The 21,886-nt window shown below is 37.6% G+C and overlaps 1 protein-coding gene across 3 annotated transcripts in view; it reads right to left on the bottom strand.

The window, feature by feature from the left end:
* ARFGEF3 (ARFGEF family member 3) overlaps window positions 1-21,886 on the bottom strand; it is an 86,500-nt gene that overhangs the window by 43,953 nt on the left and 20,661 nt on the right. For 2 of the 3 annotated variants that reach the window (XM_088053056.1, XM_005518461.3), the window contains exons 5-9: window positions 11,714-11,782; window positions 7,085-7,207; window positions 5,582-5,624; window positions 4,524-4,602; window positions 2,555-2,659 (exon numbers count right to left, since the gene is read on the bottom strand). In XM_088053056.1, coding sequence (XP_087909182.1) covers window positions 2,555-2,659; window positions 4,524-4,602; window positions 5,582-5,624; window positions 7,085-7,207; window positions 11,714-11,782 — 419 coding nt within the window. Of the gene's footprint in view, window positions 1-2,554; window positions 2,660-4,523; window positions 4,603-5,581; window positions 5,625-7,084; window positions 7,208-8,953; window positions 9,086-11,713; window positions 11,783-21,886 lie in introns of all 3 variants that reach the window. The other variant, XM_088053057.1, reaches the window with a different exon arrangement.

Genomic DNA, 21,886 nt, shown 5'->3' with positions numbered 1-21,886 from the left:
TGTAGAAACATGGTACTGATTTTGTAAGCTCATGTTGCTGCACAGTGCTGTCCCTTTGCAGGATAGCATTCCTGCCTCTTTCACTGGTTGCAGCCTATCACGAGGTAGAAATTCTAGGCTTCCACTGCTCAGTGTCTCTTTTTCAGTTCACCTTGGGAGCTTTAAAAAAAACTGACTAAACAAGAACTAATCTCTGTTAACTAGAAGGCTGAATGTTCCATCACTGAACTGCACATGCATTATTTTAGTAAGCACCCTTAGTTGTGAGCCTCTACTGGGCTGTCTTTTGAGAACAAAATGAAAGCCCTCTAAAATAACTCAAAGTGTGCACTATACTACTCATATGCCACTATACAGTAAATACCCATCCATCCTTCAACTGTCTTTCTGCATGACCACTCATGTTAAGTGATTCAACACCAGCAGATCACTCTTCCGTGGAACCAAAGCCAGCCCAGCACTTTGCTCCATTAGCTGCTCTTTCAGCTTTGTATTCATGCACTTGACATTTTACTTCAGTCTGCAAGACCTTAATTTAAGAAGCCAAGTGCTGCATGAGAATGAGTCCCAAATCTGGTTTTTACCCATGTCTCAGAGGTTCAAGTGACCACCTAGAGCAAGAACCGAATTACAAGTAACAATTCATAAAATACATCCTCATGGGTAACTACATTTTATTTTCTCAAGGTTGTATGCAGTCCAGAATTTTCACTGCTTCTCTTAACAAAATTTCTGAATCAGCTCCGCTTCATGAAGTCACAGAAAGAAAACCAGCTTTTAACAGGACATCAGATAATGACTTTGAATCTGCTTATTCCATTTATTTCTCCAATCAAGTACATTTCAAAACATAACAATTCACTACTTAAGAAGCATGCCTGTCTCAAAGCAGGCATAATCACAGGCTGCAACAATATATTCCCCTACAGTTTCTATAGTCCTATAGTTTCTGCATCAAACTATGGAGAACACCATCAGAACACAGAGCTAATTCTTCTCTGTCTGCTCCCTTCTTTTTCATCTTGGGAACCAACTACAAAGTGCCCATCAGAGTGAAAGCTATGTGCATGTAGGCAACAGCTCCTTAAAGAATAATGACAGCTACTAGTTTTTGTTTACTAGTACTAGGATTACAACCTCACCAGACAGGTAATGTATTAGTATGTATAAAACGTTCAAAATGATGTTTGCAGTTTAAACTGTTTCATATCTTCCTAGTGTTTTGGGGTTTTTTTCCCTCTAATTAAGCAGCTAGCTGAAGCATGCCTGTTCATTTCTTGGTATGGCAGCAGTGCAGATTAAGAAGTCCCACCCCGATGGCTTGCCCTCATAGTGCACAGTTACAAACACCTATAGATTTGCAGCATAAACTGGATCATCAAAAGTATGTAAATTGAAAATAGAACAGGAAGTGCTTTCTTTTAAATGAGATAATTTCAGTGACCTTGCGTATAGGATGGCCCCACAGTCTGTCACACAAGCATAAACAAAGAGCTATGTGAAAGCCAAAGGCAGAAACTTCTGAAGTGAATCTGCCATGAGAGAGAGAGAGAGAGTTCTACTCTTATGTTAGACTTCCAAGAGGCCTCAGCACCGGGTTCCTGGCAACACTGACAAGTGTTACCAGTCTGAAGACCTCCCAGTCTTGCAGCCACTGATGTCCCTGGGACAGGAGGGGGAGTTATGGCTGCCTCTACATGTTCCATCCTTAGAATTGGGCCCAAGTCAAACACTTCAATTTCAAAAATTACAGGGTAAAAGCACAAGAAACACATTTGCCATTAACAGTCACATATATCTTTCCTTAATGCGATCACCTGACAAGGTCAAAAGATGGGCACAGACTGCAAGGAACTGCACATTAGTTACATTCTTGCTTTATTACTATGACTCAATTATCCACAGGCTATAAAAACCCCACTATTTCAATTGTAAGGAAAGAAGGATTATTTCAAGTGCTTTGAGGTTATGGTATTAACAATTTAATGATAGATATGAACACCAAAGATATCAAGCCTTCCTGGTGAAGTGTATTAAAAAAGAGAATTTCTTGATAAAATAGAAGCACCATTAAGACTGTTTAGCCTCAAACTTTATACAACAACGCAGGTCATAATAAGCATTTCTGTTTACCAGCACACATTTGACATCAATTTTGCTTATATTCCTGTATTATTGTATCAGAACATTAGGAATCTCAACAGTACTCTCCTACAACAAGCAGAGCATCTCTGTGTTTGATGCCACACACAAATCCAAACCATTGCAGAAAGCGTAAGAGATTTTCTGTTCTGGCTAAATCCATCAGACCCCATTACAGTAATAACTCACTACCAGGTAGTGATAACTCACTACCAGGATAACTGACTACTCAGGATAGCTGAGCAGGCAGTCCTAACCAATTTTATATGAGGCACAGAAAGAACTGATAGTAGGTTAACAGCAAGCTCTGCTCACACCTGGAGATTTTTACAGGGCCTTTTTGCAAGGCTGGGGGGAGCAGGTCCTTTTACATTTACCAGCTGAGTATTTGCATTAGTCTTCACGTACTCACCATATTAAATCAGTGAATCCTTTGTGCTCATGCATGCTGGGGGAGGAGCTGTTTAGCATGGAGAGGATACACTCTAAGTAAAGAAGCTGAAGCTGACGATTGTCACTGGCAAAGAAAAGATGCCATTCATATCATATTAAAACAAAGACTACTTAATTTTCTAAAACAACTGCATTAGTTCACTTGAAAATTATAACGTAATTTGCAGCAGTGATTTATTTTGCTTCTTTCTATGAAATTACAATGGTGTGATCACCTGCATCATCCCATTTATTTTGTACTGACCACATGCAGTGATCTACTACATTAAAAAAAAGTAAGTGAAGAAAGAGGAAGAATAAAACCCAAATAATTACTCAAATTCAATCTAAAATCTTGGGAAGGAAGCCTTAAACACAGGGAAATAAGACAACACAAGATTTTGGATTATTGAATAGTTTCTTCAGGCAACTTGAAGCATGTTTAGGCTACTCTCTTCTGGCTTGTTTTTGTTGTTTTTTTTCTTGGTGACGGCCATAATGGTCAAAAGTCAATGCCTACAGGCAGAAAGTCACATGATAACATTGGTACCTCTCAGGGCATTGCCAGTTACTCTGTCAGAACCATAAACTCAAAGAAAGCCTCATAAGAAAGAGTATTAAAAAACCTGTGGACACCTAGAACTGACACACTTTTAACACATCCTGTGCCTGTGCCTACTCTTAATGTTAACTGCAGGACCCAGGAGACAAGCAAGGCTAAGGTCTGCCTCATGAAAGGAGCACTCCATGGCAAGTGCACCCATAATCTGGTTTTCACTCCTAAGAAAACCAGGATTTAATAAGTCTTTTGGTCAGAGATGAGAGCTGTAGGAATGCGCTTTCTGATATATGATCGTAGGTCAAGGAAGCTGTAAAGAATGGATTTATCTGAATTGAAATAAAGGAGTGAGAAATATCTGCTTTTCTGCCACTGCCTGAGTTCCTTTTGTTCACATATATGAATTTGCATCCAAGTACAATACCTATTTCACATGCCAAGCAGAAAACACTGAATCCTGAGACTCAAAGCTAGATTTCTAACTCTGTGCTATGGAGGATTGAAAAGTGCTGGCTTCTTATCTATTTTAAAGGTGATAGATTTTTCCTTACAACAGTCCACACCTATCTGGAAAGATACATGCATTCCAGGTACAGATGCCTTCTTTCCCAACAGCCTTTCTTACAATGTGTCTTATTGCAGACGATCATCATCTTGCAGTTGACACTTGCATGGGCATGCACAGGGCATCCCTGCACTCTTGATTTTATTCTCCCAGATGCTGACACTGATTAAATAATGCTAAGTAAAGCACTTCTCTGTAATCCTGCTGTTAGAAGAGACACTCATGGGAAGAAAGTCTGCAGAAGAACTGCACACAGATGCCTGTGCTATCTTTACCTCTGGTAGTTTCTGAAAATTGTACAGCAAATAATGCACTTACTGTCCATAAAAAACACATTTTAAAAGTTAAGATCATGCATTTTCTAGTAGGTAGTGTATGATATTCCTAAACTGAAGGAATACTTTGATAGTACAAATTACTTCAATTGGATAAATGCTACCTAAGAAGGATAGATTTATTCATTCTGAATATAGCATCTGTTAGGTCTTTCCATGGCTTTTGTAATTGTTACTCTATCATAGTTCTTCCAGCCAGATAAGAAAACTTCTCCTTGGATTAGTATTTTGCTGCTGTATGGAAGTTACCTACAGATTAGATTTACTGGAAACTCTTTAAAGCTGAAGAGTGCACAAAGAAGACAAATTAGCTCCTCATTTAAATTAAGGATTAAATTGCTGCATCATGAACAATACTTTCTCTAGTAAACACTTCATTTAAGCACACCTTTGCTCCATAATTCCAGAACTACAACAGTACAATCACATGCATCAGTGAAACTCTCAATCTCCAGGTAATAAATTAAAATTATAAACTTAAATAACTCACTTTATGACAGCCTGGAGCTTCTCACAGAGCACAGTGAGGACAGATACAACATCGTCACAAAGAGACTCAGCTGAAGTACCTCCAAAAAGGACAAAGATCAGAGGCATTACATATGAGCAGCTGGATTGCAACATCAGTTAACTGCATGGGCTTTCAGAGCTGTTCAGAGCTTCTAAACAAGGAGCAGAGCTACCAAAATTCATAGAGAAGATGCAGTTGGAAAAGTCCTAGATTGGAAAGTGATTGCTACAAAATGAAAAAGTAGCAGTATTAAATCCTGAGAGAGCTCCAATTGCTTACATGCATTTCAGAAGGTTAGCTGAAATCAAATTCAGATAATAAAATAAGTATACAATTAAGTAATAAAAAAGACTGGCCTAAATATTTCTACATGGCAGCCAAGTTCTGTATCTCTCCCTGCAGTTTCTCTCTCTCACACATTTTCTGATGTCTGTCCACGCTCTGATCTTATAAGTGAATGCTTGTGCTCTTCAAAGATTTTAGCTTCCATTCACACAAGTTCTCATACAGAAATCCAGTGTGAAGGTCAAAACCAGGGACTACTTCTTCCTACTAGAAGATGTTGAAAGTTAAGCCACAATGGGAATAAAAAAACATTCTCTTATAAAATAATCACCTGGCAAGTAGTCATTATATAAACAATGTCTTTGGCCTGAAATACAGTAACAATAGTTTTCAGATTCCACATTCTACTCTGCGAATCTATTTCATTTCAGGAAGACACTTCCTAAAACTATTTCCAGACCATTGAAACTCCTTAATTACAGAAGTTAGCACCTTGAAACAATAATTTATTACTATGTTGAGTGCAATGCTGTTACCATGGTCCAAATGAAGACACAACTGGAAGTATCAGGAACTAACAGGGCTGTCTCAGTTCTTACCACAGGTAACCAAGAGATCGTCAAACTATAGAGAAGTTATGAAATCCTGAGGGTGCAACTCCCATGACATCAAATAGCACTGTGGTGATAAAAGGAAAGTTAAGAATAAAAAAGCTGGCTTGGAAGGAGTCACTAAAAAAATATTACAAATACCTTGACTCTTGAATTTCTGCAAGGTGTCAGGGTTTTCAACTATCTGTTGAGGAAAGACAAAGGTGATGAAATTGGTGCAAGGGGCAGAGGAATGTTACAGAAGAAATACTTTAACAGCAGAACTTTCTTAAATTCATGTCCTCTAGCTGTTTTATGTTTTTGTTAGGGTTTTTAAGTGAACCTTTTGCAAAACATTTAAAAAAATTCCTCAAGATCTGTTTTAACAGTTGTTTAGATTTAAGGAATTTGCATCTCATTTAGGTGAAAGCCCTGTAAGTCCTTAAGGGATTTCCTACACCTAAAACAACTCAGAAATAATTTAGCATGTAAATTACATTGAAAATAACTGGGAGAAAAGCATAGTTTTGACTTCAAAAACTACTTAGAAACCAAAATCAATTGAGTATTAGCAAGTTTAGAACATTGACAATATCAATGTTACAGTACCAACAGAATTAATGGCAGTCAAGAAATGGAAATGACCTCTTACATCGTTTGGTTCAGCTGTGGTATAGGAGTCCTCCTATTGTGCTCAACAGGGTCAAGCCAAATTCTCTCAAGCATCAATAACAAACTGCCAGGAATTAAATGCAGTTCTCATATGCTTTTACCTACTCCTCAGCTAAGAAAAGAACTAACAAAATTGAATTTGTGGACCCAAAATGCTTCTGTTTGTTTGTTTGAGTTTTTTTTTGGTAAATACTTTGGCTAGTAAAATGAACCTACTTAGCATCAACAGAAGACAAGTTTACTTAAACAGATTAATTACTTTTGCAGTTGCTCAGCAGGATAACAGCAATCTAGTCTAATAATGTGAAACAGAAGTGATCATCTTGACCCAAAACAGATGTAAGGAAAACAATCTTTACAACTACAGTCCTTAAAATTTCCTAATAAATAAAGACTGACTTACAAATAGTACTTGACAATATGATATTATATAAAGCAGTACAAACAAATGTAAGAAGCCAATGTAATTTCACATGCACCCAGAACATTTACAGTTGAAAATGTGCTGGGATGTCATTCAAACAGCTCTCATGGATTTTAATAATGAAATAAATAAAATAAATATATTTTTTCTAACAAAGAAAAAAATAATTTCATGAACTTAAAATTATCTTCTATAAAAAAAGTAGAGATGGAAAAACCTCAATTACACTTTCCTTAGTTGAGAATCTGTTTTCATTACGTAAATACTTGCCATACAAAAAGTTTTGGCAGAAGGATTTCAATAAACCTTAGATAAACAATTAAACAAAAGGCTGAGGCAGCCTGATATCAGAACAAAGTCTCTCTTGTTTAATGGAAGGAAAAGAAAACCAAACCAGCCAGCTAGAGTCGACAACGTGAGTGCTCTGAGGCAGGCACAGTCAGAGCCCAAAAAAGCTTTTAAACTGGATTAATTGAGGAAGCGTCAAATAAAAGCCATAAGGCATTCAGAGGAACAAAACGGTACGCAGCCATGGACATGGAACCATTTGTTGATGCCAGAAGGCTCACCATGTTTTCTTGCTTTTGTCGTAACTGTAAAGTCAAGTCACTCAACATTTGGCTGAGGGTTGCCCGCACAGCGGTGTTAATGCTCCGCTGGTGACAGCTAGATACATATGTCTCAATGCAAACCTGATGAGAAAACAAGACAGCAGTACAAAGAGATCAACTCCCACTTACCAGGAACACATTTTAGGAGGATACCAAGGTCTCTCGCATGCAGATAGTCAGCCTTCCTTACTATTTCTTACTGCTTTATTTGTGCATTAGAAGTTTTCAGCAGTCTCAGTTGGAAAACCAAGTAAGTAGCACCTAGAAGCAGCCTACAATTCATCAGTCTCATAGCTGCAGGAATGGTAGGGCAAAACTGGAAGTCTCCTGTCAAACCCAAACGATTTTGGTACTTGTCTCACTTTGTACAATTGAATGGTGCTTTTATTATTCATCTCTTGATACTTATTTGTGACTACCTCTCTGCAAGTCTATGTCTGCAATGTAAATCCCCTCCAATTGTTCAAGCTTGTTGCTCCTGATGTACAAGTATTTGCCACTTATTCTACGATAATTATTACATATTCTAACAAATCTGAAAACCTTTAAGGCCTTTCTTAACACAGAAAATACAATAGCACTTTACCATAAATAATACAATTGCCTTTTAGTAACTGGCAATCCAGCAGAGGGCTCCTCTGCTCAGACACCCCATGGGAGCCAAGGTAGCAACAGAAGAACACAGATGGATCATCCAGTTCCTAACTCCATGCCCAACTGCTGGCAGTTTTCTGTCAATATGCTGTGCCCGGATGTGCTTTTGTCCCAGGTGATGTGATACAAATGGCTGCCAAAGTGTTACACAGCCAGCATCCTAGGGACAGGATCTGGAAAATGCAGTTTCTATCCTTCATCAGGTAATTTTTGGGAGATGTTGGGTCTCTAAGACTTGCTGTAACTGGAATAAACTGTGTAAGCACATTGCACAGTAACTACAAAGCAGATAAAAGTCTTGATGGAGCCGAGCAGGTTTGTGACAGAGCTGTACAATACAGCCTTCTTGAAGAAGCAGTTTTGGTCCTTTGTCCTACACTACACTTTATCATTCACAACGACCACAAGAATCCCCCAAATCCAAACCAAGCAACCAAAAAAAAAGAAGTAAATGACTGTTCACATATGTTTATATTTTTCAGTTTTAGCAGTTTTATTCTGCCACTGTTTAGATATATAACAAGAAGTGTAAATATAAATTGAACTAGCTGTGCAAAAATACTTATATTAAAAATATAAATATGTAGTATAAATTATATGCATAAGGAGTACACAAATGCATCTGGTGTACATTTTTTGAATGAGAAAGATATTATATGATGTAAAGTCATTTTTATAGTTCCCTAATGTGGATAAGTTTTTAAGAGGGAAAGATTAAAGTGATCTGATTACATACGCTGATCAGTACTGACATAGGTGCACAAACAGGACTCTTGATTGTTTCTAATGCCTATTGAAATGAAACCAAGCTGCCAGTAGGTCAGGGATGAAGATGTTCTTGTAAGTTGGCCTGGACCAATTCTGCCCCTCATTAATCTATCACTTGAACCCCAGTGGACAAAATAACCCTAAAAGCCTGCTTACCATATACAGCTCTTCACAGAGGCCAAACCATTCCAGTGCTGCTGAGATCACTCTTTTTGGGCTGCATGCTTTTTTCTAGAGTACCTGAATTAATTAATGAAATACCATTCTTAGAGGTAGGCTGACTTTCTGGAAAGAGCATGATGCCTCCTTCTCTCCCCTCCCCATGCGAGCTAATATGCAAACAATACTGTTCACCTGAGTTGCAACCTTAAAGAAGGCCTGTGTTCTAAAGGCTGGGCAAGGTACCTTTTGAAAAGCCACTGATGAAGAAGCAGCAGTAAAAATGCGAGAGCTCAGGGCTCCAAAGAGGTGTGCAATGGACATTTTGATCATTTCATGCATTCGGGGACTTCCAGCTCTATGGCATGCAAAACACAACTAAGAGCAAAACACAGAAGGGTTAGCTAATGAAACACAACAGTTACACAAAATAAACCTCCAGAAGGCACACTGGAGCAACAAACACACACATGAAAACAAGCAACAGCATTGACTAAATTTTCTTGCAGGTGTCTAGGCAAGCATGGGAAGGTGCATAGGGCAAGATTTAATTTATTTTTAATACTACTAATCTATTTTCAATACTATTAATACTTAGGACACAAATTATAGTACTCTTCCTTAATTTGAAACTGATAAGGTTCAGAAAGATTTTGATTGCCATTGTTTTGTACACATGAATTGCAAACAAAAGGCAATGCAAAATGGCCAGACTGTAGCTTTGTTTGTCAGAGACAGTCCTCAGGGAGTTCCATCAGGCAGCATGAAGGCAGCATCTTTCCTGTCTTGCAGTGGCTCTACTTGCTACAGAGTGCAGGCTAGGAAAACTAAGGGAGTGACTTGGAAAGAAATGTTAAATAACATGTGCACTGGAACAGAAAGCCCCTCTCTGCCACCTTTCCCTTTAAGCAAGTCAGAAGGTTAACCAAATGCTGAACTGAGAAATGATTTTCTGTTTCCTACCGCTCATACATTTAATAATTCATACTCAAAGGCATAGTGATGCCAGCTGTTAAAGTCTTTGCCTTACCTAAAGTCTGGACAGTAGGAACCTGGGGAAGCATATATGTGTCTGGTAGGATTTTCTATTTAGAAAGACCTAGGCTATTTAGAAAAACCTGAGGCAATATTTTCTCAAGAAGTGTGGAGAAAATAACTGTACCCCCAAACACTCCAAATAGAGGCAAGTGCACTCTGTATTACTGCTTGTTCCAATTCACTGAAGGAAATGAGTTTTGCTTGCTTTGCTGGTACATCTCATCATGCATCAGTCTTGTTCACCATAAAAGAAAATAACTAACATTGTCCTAACGTATATCAGTACACTGGCAAAGCTTTTTAAAAACCAAATTGTTCTTCTGAGAATAAAAGTGAACTACCAAATCTGTGAAAGACAGCTGCCAATTTTCAGAATGCTTTTGATTAATAACAACCCTGTTGTTTACAGAGAGAACAGAAAATATTACTTCTGATTATTTCTACAGTTTCTAGCACACAGACCATGACTGATTGACCCCCCCAGTCCCAGATAGTGCTCTTAAAGACTGAAAGCTGAAGTGTTCAGTCATTAAATGCTTTTGCCAGCAAGCACTTTGTTTAATCTCAAGTTCTTCATCTACACCAAAGAGATGCACTAAGCTGAATTAATCAGCTTTTGCCTTACATGTTAGGAAGTCTTTGAGAAAAGTGAGAAAAACTGCAGTAGAAGAAATTATCTGTATTTTTTTTCAGTGCGTGACACTGACATAAAGAGGGTTTTGTAGAAATTTAAAAATTGTGGTTTGCTTTAACTAACAGTTCAGTTCATCCCTGCTGCAGCATCTACAGATGGGGTTTACAAAGACCTCCAAAAATAGCTACACCTTATGGTCTCACCTAGCACAAGAGAAACTAAAATCCAAGTTGCGCTAATCTAGAACGATTACTATCTTTTTTTTTTTAATCCAGTATATGTTATATAAATGAACTATTTATGTTGTATCCTTGCCTTTTAAAGCTCTTTTCTTTTACAAAATGGAAGTAATTTCTGTGGTTCCCTGTTATCCCTACAACTCCTTTCTCAGCTTCCAATAAGGTAAGGGAAGGTCAGTTTTATTCTTCAGCTCAGAAAATACTGTAACTTCCAGCTAAAGTAAGCTATTTTGACATGGGATTTCTGTTTTTTACAAAACCCCCCACCCCAAACAGCAAAAACTGAGAAGGAACATGTCTCTAAATATCTACAGACACTTGGGAGTGTAGGACATGTAATATTTTAATTCCTTCATGGACACTACCTCTGCCCATATTACCTTAACAATGTAATTTTATAACACATTCTGCACACAGCAGTGTGTGTTGCACAGGAGGATTAAGTGTTCCTGTGCATCTTCTCTAACCTAAACAAACAGCCCATGGCAGCCCACTGTACTAAAAATATCATCCACCTACAAAGGCTCACTTAATATGCCTGCAAGTATGTTTTTCTACAACCAAAGCTCCTTTACAATTTAATTCAGACTAAAATCTAATGGAATAAAGGGAGTAGAGTGAATAATAACCCAATGGATCTAAAGGATTATAAATGTTTTATTTGGATGTGGCAGGAAAGAGATATACACAAGGAACATTGAGGCACTTGTGCTAACATGGCACACTATGGCTTATACACTTCTCTTGAGGAAACTTCATTAGAGTTGCAGCCAGTAAGAAATCAACACCGTGCTGTTTTATGAAGAATTCTACAAATTTTTTCTATTGCAAAAAGCAAAATAAAGTAAATATGAAGAGTAGTAAATGTGCAAGGCTGTAATATACAGGTATCAGTCTACTTCCAAGCCTTCCCATGCAAGCCCAAACCAGTCCAACTGGCAACTATTTGTTCATACCAAACATAAGGTAAAACCAGCCCAAAAGATGGTAGATGTGCTATAGACTGGTTCAGTTTCAGGTTACAAATAGAAGACACACTGCAGGTAGTAGGGAAAGGTTAAGTGACACAAGCTGTGGTATAACAGAGGCACTCACCTCGGCAATCTTCAACACTGAACTCCCATTCAGCTCAAAGGTGGATGTATATGTTATGCAGAGCAAGACCTTGCATCAAAAGAGAGGAAATGGAAAAAAATAAGTTTCAGCCATTATTGACTCTCCTTCCCATCCATGTACTTCTAACCACAATTCCTTCCAATTTTGAGAACATCATCAGAAGCTTCTTAGCACCGCGTGTTACTGGGATAGATGAGATCCTCCTGAGAAGCTGTATCTGTTGGCCCCAGAGGCACCACCCAATGGATTACTTATTGCTGTCTCCTACATATGATCACCAAAAGGAAGATAATCCAGTGATCAACTCTGGTCTTGGACCTCTATTCATAATTTAACCACAAGCTTTGCATGATTTATAATCCATCGCTCCATTCATTTCTATCAATATAACAAAAGAGGAAGGAAAAATGCAGACAATGCAAGTTATTACTTAAGTGGCACAGATACATAAGAATTATGTGAAACAAGCCATTAATTACTGCCTGAGGATTTCCCAGCACAGTCTATTTCCAGTAAGTCACTTTATGAGTAGCTTTATAGTCACTTGATGAGTAGCTAAAAAACAATCCATAAGCCCCAGCTCATGAAGGGAGGCTTGTCCTGTCCTGAATTCAGCAGGAGGAATAAGATGCTGAAAGATCAATTCACCATCTTACTTTGAAGAGAAGGGGAGTGAGAATGCGATGTGAACCACCGGGGCAAATGGGTGAGTGAGGCAATGCGGTAAGAGGTGCTGTGGGGTATGATGCCTTTTGTGTCTGAAGATGTCTTCCCTCTCTCCTGCCTTCCTTTCCAATCTCTTCTGCCTTGCAGAAGACAGAGTCTCAGCTACTGTTCTCTCTCCTTCAAAGCATAATATTTCCCACTACCAGAATTTATGTTTGCCTTGGTCTGAAATAGTATGAGCTCCTTGGGATAAGTATACCAGCAAATATCAATCACATTAACATGAATGTATTGGTCGCTACAACTTTGCAGCCCTACTCAGAACTACTGTTCTCTGCTTCACAAGGAAATTTGGGGCAGATAACATTAGTGGCTGTTAACTAGAAGCAAAGTACAGAAGAGTCTGTCCACAGACAGACAAAATGTCCACATTTTCCTGAAGGAGGATATAAATAAACTGTTTTGCATTTTGAGAGTCATACCAAAAAGTTTCTATACACCAAAATGCACTGCACCTCTACAAATGTTTTTCTTAGCAGAAAACCTGTATTTCACTACAGGATGTCACACCTTACTCCAAGGTTGTAGGGTTTTCTGTTTGTTTGTTTCCACTTTTGTTTTGTAAATAAAAAACCAATAAAGAGCTTGATCCTGTTCTTACAGAAGATCATTTTACTACAAAAAGTGTTCTAAGTAAACCATTATGTAATGACAATTTTACAGGCACAACTTTTCTGTAAATGTTATCTTGACTTGACTCTCAATCCTTCATGAATAGAAGCTGAATAATGTGGGTAAATACTAGAGGTAGTGACAACAAAAAAGGGCAAAAAACCCCTTACAAATTACAGTAGTCCTGCACTAGAAACTCTTTTTTAGATATTTTGCATTTATCTTTGGAGCAAAGCAAAGTTTATGAGCCGAAGTCCTTCTTTGTGGTTTCTCTTTTCTTTGAAATGGACAAAATAGATTTTCTTAAAAGTGTTATACAGCCCACCTCAATATTACAAGGAGAGATACAAGCTACAGAGCACTTGAACTTGCCAGAGAAAGCAATCTAATTCTAACCACAAACAATTAAGAACGCTGTACTTTGTATGCCTTGATAGGAACTCCACAAATTTCTCTGCAATCCATAATATTGACTGGTACATGCACAAGTGCCAGTGAAAAGGAACTGTGGTACCTCTCTTCCTGTCCACAGAGCAAATTCTACAGAATAGCATAAAAGTAAACAGTAAATGATAAAAACTCTTAATAATCTCATTTGGCTAATAAATACGTAAGTTATAAGGGCTGGTATTTCTATCTGCTGCTCAGTCTATATGTGCAAAATTTAAATCTCTGAGGCCAAACAATTCTGTTTAGCACTAACTGGATTCTAAACTACTGGCCAGCCTCACAGTCAGCTGTGGGGCCTCTCTTTCTCAACTATTAATTACCCTGAAATTTTATTGATGTTTCTAATAGCTGTGAGAGCTCAGCATTCAGTACTTAAGGAAAAACTGAACTGTACCTCCCAAACACTGCTATGTAAAACACAGGTGTAGAACACACTTCCTAAACCCAGAGACAGACAAATGTTACCTCCCTCTGACAAATCTCTTCTTATTACACTAAGAACCTCAATGGACATCCATGACTAATCCTATTCAGTGGTTTGTGTGTCCTGATTTTCCCTACTTGTAAAACCTTATTTACTTCATGTGATTTTCTGCTTTCATCCCATCTTGGATTTGTTAAGATGTGTTACTACCTAATGCTGTCCACAGGTCAAAACCTGGATGCCAATACACTACAATTCATGGAAGCACACACCAGTTCAGAAATTCTTTTAAGCCTTTGCTCTTCAAAATCTGTTTCTTCCCCTCCTTTTTTTTTTCTTTTTTTCAAATTTCCCTCTTTTATGGATCTGACCTGTGAAAAGTTAGTCCATATATACACACACACATATATAAATATATTCCTTTCTGTCACGAATGACAAAACCCTGCATGTAACATGTCAGTGATAAAAACATCAGAGATCAAGCTCAGTAAGGAAATGATGATTAAAACTTTGCTATGAAGCAATAGAGAATTTCAGCAAAAAGACTGCTAAGTTTTGACTGCTACTCTTTGTAATAAATAAGATCTGGGAGCCCACTAGCTAGAGAAAGGGCATACAAACTGATGCAGTCAAATGACAGAAGCACAGGTGATCAGCCAGTCTATTCTTGGCTTGCTCCACTACTACCACTTTCCCTCACAAATCATTTGTAAGTTCTGAAACACCATCTCTGACCAATACACAAGACTGCTCTCAGCTATGATTTCCATCAGCACTGCTGCAGGGCTCATTTGCAGTCTTGGCAATGATCCAAACACTTAACTTGCATGTTTTCCCATTTATGTGGAACAAACAGGAAGACAGCAGGCTCCTCTTTTAAATTACTGGATGAAAAATGGGATTAAAACCAACTAAACAAAACCAAACTTAATCATTCAGATCCACTGAATACATTGAGTCTCCAGACAGGATACCCCCATAGACTGCCTAACTACTCATGACACTAATTCAAACAATCTGTACTTTAAAACATTAAAGAAAAGAAGATGGAGGCTTTCTTGGGCAATGACATGTTTTTGCAACCACTGGTAGGCAAAGCAAAAACAAAACTAAAAAGCAATTCCTAATAACTAGAAAGCAATTCCAGTAAAAAACAAAATTGAAAATGTATGGTCTCTAAAAACCATTTTGTTTCTTTTTTTGCTTTTGTTTTAAAGAAGAAACTTACATGACTGTAGAGATAGTTTCAAAGGCACATAACTTGCAGGATTTTTTAATTGGCTTGCATTATCTTGCAAATGTCTGATGAGATCACATTTCCATAAATGGTTTATTCATAATGAAAGTATTTGTTTTAATTACTGTTGAAGTTCTAACCATCATGGAACAAGAAATATAATTCCTACTCCCTGGAGTCCCAGGATACAGTCCCAAATGTAGTATAAGAGCACACACATGGTTGGTTTTACAATGAGTAGAAACAAACCCAAAAAACTCTGCTTCTGGTTGGACCAGACTGGACCAGATGACCACTGTGCTCCCTTCTAACCTTACCCATTCTGTGATTCTATACTTTAAGAGAGAATATTCCAGGCCAGGTTGGATGGGGCTTTGAACAACCTGGTGTCCCTGTCCATGGCAGGGACATTGGAACTAGATGAACTTAAAGGTCCTTTTAAACCCAAACTATTCTGTGACCTCTTGAAGAGGAAAAAAGAGGAAACTATTTTAGATTTTAAGGCTGCCTAGCATTGCTAGCCAAATTCCTTAAGTGCTTAGTACATATCTGTAGAACACAGCAATTCTCACATTGAAGAGCTTATGCTGGAGGCACACCAAATAAATAGTGTGTAAGAAAGCAAGCAGTAGCTCCAAGAAAGAGAGGAAAGATTTAAAACTTTACAGTTTACAAACAAAACAGTTTTGCAGCCACCTCTAATCCCTTTGTGGGATTTGTAAAAGAAGTCTTTCCTGACTTACTTTACTTGCAGGCTTGTAAACTTGGATGCAATGTGTGTCAGATGATTCTCATATCCTGCTCCTTGGAGGAAAACCCTGACAGGAAGGACAGCCTTTTACTTCATTCAGTAGTTTGACATTTAAAGTCATCCAGTTATTTCTGCAATATAGTTTGGACAGGAGGTATCCTCCTATTTGTCAGGATAAATGGTAACCTGCTCATGTTGCACTCTTTGGCCTTGAAGGAAAACAAGGGCAAGAGAAACAAAGGCATTAATGAAGTCATGTACGCTGTGTCACCATGTGTCACTGTACCAAACAGCAGATTTTAATTATGGAAAGAGAGGAGAGTGTCTGCTGTGAATTAGTAAACCCATAAATGCTGCTCAGCATTATGAATGCACCAGGGCTTCTGATATAAGGACTATATCTGGTACAGGAGAACCTCACACATCATCAGGAACGACGTGCTGAGTGCTCCAAGAAGACAATGCCCATTTAGTCCATTAGATTAAAACAGAACTGCTGCTGAACACTATTTTTTGTTGGTATGAAACCAAGTGAAACTTCTGCTTCTGTAGTCCAATTGTAGAAGGGAAAGAAATTATTCAAAGCTTAATAGATACTTAACAGTTTTTGTCAACACTCTGACAGGGGGTTTTATCTTCAGAATTTTAACAATTAAAGGCAGGGAAAAATAAAGAAAAAGGCTGAATATCAGTAGTAGGATGACATTTCCCCCTTTACAAGTTACATCCTATTTAGGTATACTGCATTACTTTACAAATTATAGTATACAAATCTAAGTAAAACAAAAGTGAAAAAGAACAATTACCAAACTGGAAAACACCAACAAAAAGCTTAAAGAGTTCTCAAATAAAAATGAAGTTTCATGCATCAATTACCAAAGTGATTCAAAAGGCTGTCAACACATGGATGTAAGTAGAGCCAGAGCTGTCAAGGAAAAAAAGAACGTGTGTCTCCCCTGGGTGGAAAATTCTGACATTTATTCCTGACAACAAGAGAATTTTTTGGGCAGGGGAGAGGGAAGATAGCTCCCTTGCTCTCAGATAATGAAAAAGTGTAACAGGGAAATGTTCTGCATGGCAATGTACTTTGTAACAGCTGATTTAAAATTACTGTTTCAAGTCACTAGATTAATTGGCATAAGTTAGCACTAAGACAACCTAAGAAGTGGTGTCCCACAGACTGTCTGACCTGCCAGAGGATTTTATCCTATCCCAGACCATATCCTGACCTGCATCCAGGAAAATATTAAAAAGCCAGGTAAGCTGGTTTGGTGGTTGTATCACCAACTGCTGTCACACACAGTTTCTGTCTCTTTCCTCACTTTCAAGAGACGTAAGAAGCTCCACAGTAGAGGATCCAAGGAGCTGGCTGGCAGTGTCAGAACAGCTTATTGGGACACAAGTTCTCTCCTCAGCTGCCCCCAGGACCCGATGGTGTTAACAGCTATGGTAGCAGTGGCCCTAATCTTGGGATGCGCATAAGCAGAGAAGGTCTAAACTGGGTGCATCTGTGCACAGCTGTGGCACACCTGCAATATGGGTATAATTGCAAGCAAAAGCTATGACAAGTGACCCTTTTGTGCCAATGTTGTGTGGCCACTTTGGCTGGCAGAATGTGGCACTGTCACCACCAGTAAGCATTAATGTCTGGCAGCAGGCAAAAGACTAAAAGGCCATATGTGAAAGTTAAAGGGTTTCTAAATTTGGGGTTCTGATCATACAGTGTCTTTGCAATTCATTTTCTTAATGGTTAAGTGAACTCCAGGTTCTTGGTATATGTGTCAGACTAAAAAAAGTCTGTAAGAACTTGTACTTCCACACTGGATAGGTGTGAAATTACACTTTACAGAGCTAGGGACTTGGTACTTTTTTTGGCTGATGCCAATGATTTTGATTATGCCACACCAAATGTGACAGTTCCAATGTGACAGAATGAGCATGTTCTCAATCTGAAAACACCTTCATAACCTCACAGCTCTGAGACAGCTAAAATTTTTGCACTAGAATTTCTTCAGGCAAGAAATTAAGCCTACTTTTCTATCCTGCAAATCTTTTAAGCTGACAACCCTCTGCTTAGATTTTTGAAATTACTCATCTGACCAAACCCACAGAGGTTGTTCAGGAATAGAATTCAAGCACAGAAAAGTAGTAAGGAAAAGCCATTGATCCTGGAAACAGGTTTCATTATGGAAATACTGCATTCACTATTGACTGGTTTAGGCAGTTATCACCCAGCATCCTTTTGGTCACATTCAGGCCATTAACACTTCGTTCTTTTGGATTCCTTAAGAAGAAAGCTCTGCTTTGAATTCAAGACTGGTTTTGGCTACAACGAGCAGGCTCCTAAGAACTAGGAGAGTCCTTTAATCACACTACTAGGCATTTACTATAGTTCTAATTAACTCAGAAAAGGATGAGCTTATCTTGAAGCACATAAGGTAGGTCATTCAATCCATTGGAATTAACCTGGTTACTTATAACTAAGCACATGAATAAAATGACTTTCAAAAATAACCAGAAAGAAGTAAAATGAGACAAGCAAACCCAAGAGGGTCTGGATTTGTAGTTGGCCTAGATTACAAAACTTTAACTTATGAAAAGGTTACACACTAGGAACTCTATATAGCATTTCTCAGCAGGACTGATCTTAGAAAAAAATCTAATTGGCATGATACTGTGCAAGTCTTTACAGAATCCCCTCTTTAAAAGAGCAGATGCTAACACACCTTATGGATTGGACAAAATTATCGATTGGACAAAAGTTCATTGATTATGACAGCTCATACCAGGCACCACTATTACAACTAATGCATATTCAGGCAAAATTTTGTTATATAAATTTTCAGCATTTAAAATTTAATTTTCTGATTAATATAAATTTTAATCCAGTTCTGAATTAAAGCTTTCAACTGAAGCTGAATAATTGTTTTTATTTTTACTTTATTTGAAGCATAGTCTGTCTCTGCTCAGAGGATGACTGGGCTGCAATTTATATTGCAAGGTATATTGAAAAATGTTTGCAAAAAGGCAGTGCATAAAATATACTGAGAGGAAAAAACAGGTTTTTGTTCCCAAATTCTGTATTAATTAAACTGCATAGATAAACAACAAATATCACCAATTGGGTTGCTGTTTCCTTTCCTGACAATGACAGTCTCTCCTCTCCATCACCACTGAGAAATTATACTTTTACTGTTGCACCAATGAATTCTTCTTTTTAATAGGCATTGAAATCACTGTCTTTATTTCTATATAAAACTATTATATAGATGCAGGGAATATCACAGTTTACATATACCTTTAAATAGAAGTTGTTTTAGCCCTCCATTTGATATTACAGTCCAAGACAAAGCAGAACAGTTGTAAATTATATTCTACTAGGCATAACCACAGATTTCATAAACATTAATCTTAAAAGAATGTGAAGACATGTATCTGTGAGAGCTTATAAGTGATTATCTCATTTATTAATATTCAAGAAAATGGTGTAGAATATAATCATCTACGGAGACTAGGATGGTACAATTATGTCAACATTTTGGATCAAATGCTTTGGAGCCACTTTTCAGACACATAAGTTGTTCTCTGTCTTGGAGGGCCAAAGACCTACTCAGCAGCAACTAAGTTCCTGACAGGTTTTCTGAAATAATTAACTGTAAGTTTTGCTTGGTTGGTCAAGCATAGTCCAGCTCAATTAAGTATTTGCACCAGATCAGGACTACCTCCCTGAACCTGTAACAACATGGTTGTACAGATGCTAAAACAGGTCAACTACAATTGTTATAAAAACTAAGATCAAAAAAAAAATTGTCTCTAAACTTTCTCTGACTCGTTGTAGACTTTCAATAGTGACCTTCACAAGTGACTATAAAAACTAGGAGATGACTCTTAGCACTCAAAGAATCACTTTGCACCCTTAAAGCATTATGGTAACAATCTTGGAAAGAACAGTTGCTAATACCCACCTAAAGACAGTCTATCCTTACACAAACTAAGTTTTACCACGGAACTCTAAGTCAGGCTTCAGTTCCGAATATATCCAAAATGAAAACTGAAATCACAAAAAGAGCTCTCTACTGTTATTACTGGAGAGCTCTCAAATGCAGTATTAATTAATGGATCAGTGAAAAGACGAAGAGGAAAGATTGCCTTGACACAGCAGATTTAACAAGGGTTCATTAAAACTCATTCACAGTTAAAAGACTTCTGGCTGACTCCTCACTGAAAGCCTACAGAAGAAAAATAATAAAAAAATTGCCCATCAGCAAGAAATACACCTAATCCACAAACAAATGCAAGCTGGACTCACTGGGAATAAACTAATCTTTCCTAAATGAAACTGCTGTTCACCACGGATAATAGGTAACTAATGGGAACTAGAAGAGTGATCCTTCTAAAGCCACTCAGGAAGATTATTTTTTGGTTTTAAAGCAATCCTCAAGTCTATTCAAAAACCACCACAAGTAAGGTAGCTGCAACTCAGCTGTGTGAAGTCTTCTTAGATGTAATAAGAAACAAAGCTTGGAATCTTCACTGACAGAAACACAGTAAATATTCATAGCATATCCAGCATATTATCATTAATTACAACAGTGATATAAAGAAAAAGCATTCAGAAAAACATCAAATCTAAAACTGAGTTTCTTTCACAAGAGGTCATTATTCTCTTTCTTGCTTGAAAATTTCTGTCCTGCAAGCTCTATATTTCCCAGGAAATCTGGACACAGACTGAACTGAAATGCACTGAATTATATGACAAGGCTGTCTCTGTGACTAAAGAAAAGAAGAGGATGCAGTAGAAAGGGAAATTTTACATGATCAATCACACTTTTGTCCTAGGAACAACTTTCTTACTTCAGTATCCATTATATTACTGTTGTATCTGGTTTACCTGGAGAACTTGCCTCTGTGTGAGGACTCATCTAATAATTTCTAAATCATACCAGGCACCACTATTACAAACACTAATACACATTCAGGCAAAACTATAAATTTTCAGCATTTAAAATTTTCTAATTAATATAAATTTTAAGCCAGTTCTGAATTAGAGCTTTCAACTGAAGTTGACTAATTGTTTTTATTTTTACTTTATTTGAAGCATAGTCTGTCTCTGCTTAGAAGATGACTCGACTGCAATTTATATTGCAAGGTATATTGAAAAATGTTTGCAAAAAGGCAAATAAATGAATAAATTCTTCATTTTTTGTTATCTGAAAATAATGTTATTACAGTCAGATAGAAGTACTGCATTATTAAGAAGGTGGTCAACTCATAAATGAAAGTGACAATAACATGCATAAGAATAAAGGAAAAACAAAAAAAGAAAGAAAAAACCCCAAGTGTCCCTGCTGTTTAGGATTCTTTCCATACTTCCCACTTCTTCAACATTTGATTTGAGCTGCTTGGGTGCCACAATTACATTCAAAGCCTAAATCTTCCTAATTCCTAATTCTTCCTCTCCTCTTCCAGGAGCCTTTCCTGTAAGGACAGCATTTTAGGGTCAGAGCTAGTGATGAAAAATTACCAAAAAACTCAAAGCAAGAAAGTAAAAATCACAGAATTGCTGAGGTTTGAAGTGACTGAAATCCAGAGGTTCAGCTATAGATTAGATTCCCAGTTTCCTTTTCCAGTACTGATCTGACAATATTTGACAGTGCTTTTGTCAATACTATATGTGTTCCTCCAAGCAAAGGTCTAACCACACAAAGTAGAAGTACTTCAGCCATTTTAAAAACCTCTGAAGGCAAAATTTAAAAGCATCAAGCCAGGGAGGCAAAAAAATCAGGATCCCCTGACTCCACAACTGAACTCAAAAGTGAGTATTAATCTTCAGTCCAGAACATGTACTCTTTCTGCTGAAGACCATCTATGGCTTGTTAGTCTAGTGCTTAATGTTATCAAAATGGCCCCAGCCCTCAATGGGAGATACACCCTTGCATTTCCTTCAATT

Source organism: Pseudopodoces humilis, chromosome 3, assembly GCF_049639895.1.
Source record: "Pseudopodoces humilis isolate 2021_Gansu_Grassland_sample_001 chromosome 3, ASM4963989v1, whole genome shotgun sequence".
Taxonomy (NCBI): domain Eukaryota; kingdom Metazoa; phylum Chordata; class Aves; order Passeriformes; family Paridae; genus Pseudopodoces; species Pseudopodoces humilis.
Note: the sequence above shows the minus strand (reverse complement) of the source record. Positions and strands in the feature narration are given on the sequence as shown.